Source organism: Carex rostrata, chromosome 17 (genome assembly GCF_964058835.1).
Source record: "Carex rostrata chromosome 17, lpCarRost1.2, whole genome shotgun sequence".
NCBI lineage: Eukaryota > Viridiplantae > Streptophyta > Magnoliopsida > Poales > Cyperaceae > Carex > Carex rostrata.
The window spans coordinates 1,761,106-1,763,361 of NC_135934.1; the positions used below are offsets into that span (position 1 = coordinate 1,761,106).

The 2,256-nt window shown below is 35.7% G+C and overlaps 1 protein-coding gene across 1 annotated transcript; it reads right to left on the bottom strand.

Moving 5' to 3' along the window:
* Nucleotides 1-1,100: 1,100 nt before the first annotated feature.
* Nucleotides 1,101-2,256, bottom strand: LOC144567955 (uncharacterized). Its single transcript, XM_078318156.1, has 2 exons — nt 1,913-2,256; nt 1,101-1,375 (listed from the first exon to the last, which is right to left on the bottom strand). The coding sequence occupies exons 1-2, from the start codon at nt 2,160-2,162 to the stop codon at nt 1,101-1,103; spliced, it is 525 nt and encodes a 174-aa protein (XP_078174282.1). The 5' UTR covers nt 2,163-2,256.

The window sequence follows — 2,256 nt, forward strand, 5'->3', positions numbered from 1 at the left end:
GAGTGTGAGGCGCAGCAGGTCGGCTGGAACAAGTCAGGTTTTCCATCATATTATCCTTAGTTTCGGGGAACCACGGCTGGGAATATCTCAGAGTACTGAGAAGATCTTCTTCTCTCAGATTGTTGTTACTATCAAAGGGAAAGTATCAAACAATGTCAAGCATTCTAAGAATGTGCATTTTGAAAGGCATGCAAACTTCTGGTAGGAACCATGGTACTGGTACTGATCTTTTCTGACTCGTATGGACCGCCGGCTGGTATGAGGGACTGCAGACTGGTAAAGAACAAATCCTACCATGCTGGTAAGGAAGGCTTGCTCATACAGGATTGATAGAGTTGCTCTGGAGATGTTTTGCATATTTTAAAGAAAACATAACAACTGTTGTGTATTTACCAAGAAATCCAACAGTATGTTTCACCCTTTGCATGAAAGGTGCACATAACTATTACTCCATTATGCAAACGACAAAATAATTATTTGGTTATTTTCTCAAGAAACTTGGGAAGTGATGTACATGTGATATTTGAGGAGGGATACAGTGCCCATGGTCTTGGTACTCCATCATGACTTGACTGAGATTTTTCAGTAATAATTCAAAATCCAAATTCTTCTAAACATAAAAAATGTGAACCCCTGACATTGTTCTATCTTGAGAATAATGCATTCATGTCAAAAATTGTAGAACTGACCAAGTTTTATACCAGACCAAGAAGCCGTAAAATTAACGGGTTCATTATTATGATTAAATAGGTTATGTGAATTTTCTATATATTCATAAATGTTTTCACATTACTCTCAAGATAGGACATGATCAATGGTTCGCACATACCATTTGAATTTTGAATTTTCGGATTATTAATGAAAAAATAGGTCATGAATCATGATATAATACTAAAAACATGGGCATTAGGTCCCTTATGAAAATATAGCTACCTTTAGGCAGGGAATTTGAGATTTGATATTTACGACGGGTTCAAAGTAACTTATACCAGTTAACAAGTATTCATTGAAAGGGGCGTGTGTGACCCTTGGTTTTTCTCAAAAAAAAAAAAAAAAAAAAAAAAAAAGTATTCATTGAAAGGAGCACAGAAATATTACTGCTAAGCTAGAAAAAAAAAAATCAAATTTGAATACCTGATTTGCCCTAATATAGACTCAGAATTTGACACCCTTTTGTGGAAGTTATCACTTGACAGGTACTCGACTTTTCTATGACCATGTCTTGGCACATGCTTATCCAACTCCCTGCGCATCACTTTTGAAGTGCCCTTCAAATCAGCAGAATTCCCAATATCAGCATACAGCCTTTTTTCTCCTCTACAATCTTCACCTCCGCAGATTGAGAGTCCTCTGCTTCTATTGACTGGCTCTCTAACTGCAGATTATAAGATAATAGACAATAGGTTATGTTGTATTTTCCGTAATTATATTTTAAGATCGGTAGGTAGAACAACCAACTTCTATTTAAATCTGTACCAAACTTAAATTTGCTTGGTCCATGTCAACTCATTCAGTTGTTTGTTTCGCAAATCACATTTACATGGATAAGATAACACAAAGTAATATCTTTTATTTACTATTTCAATTTGATGTCTGAAACGTAGAACAAGAAGACTATTATAAGATTATAACTGCCTAATTAACCACATTGAATTCAGATGAAATCCTATAAACAGTAAAAGTTATGTAGGAAATTCAAAATCAAGACAATCCTGACCTTGTATATTCCATGAGGCCTGATGATATACTAGGAATATTACATACTAACAAGTAATAACCCTTTTCCAGATTGACAAAATGGTACTAAATGAAATTAAAACCCTAAAGCGGCTAAATTGAAAATCTTTTTGAGAAACTGACAGAGAAATTGAAAATCTTGATGACAAAATTATTGATCCATGCTAATACATACCTCTTTCATCCTTGTACCTTTTGCTGACCCTCTCTTTTCCTTCCTTGTATCGCTGGCCACCAAAAATTCCATGCCTCAAATTCATTCCCTTGTTTAAATCAACCACACGACCATGTCTTGGATCATCCCTTCTATCTTTTTTCTTACGTTCCATCGCTGACCCAATCCGATCCTTGTCATAAACCCTAATCCTTTTCCTGGCTCTCTCCTCATTCAAATCAGATGAAGCATTTGATCTTTGTCGCTCCATAACAGCAGTGTGGCACTGAATCTTTGGGTTCTTGAAAGTTCTCCTAATATAGTAATATCGATCCTGACAATTTCCCCAAATTTGGAAATGTTCG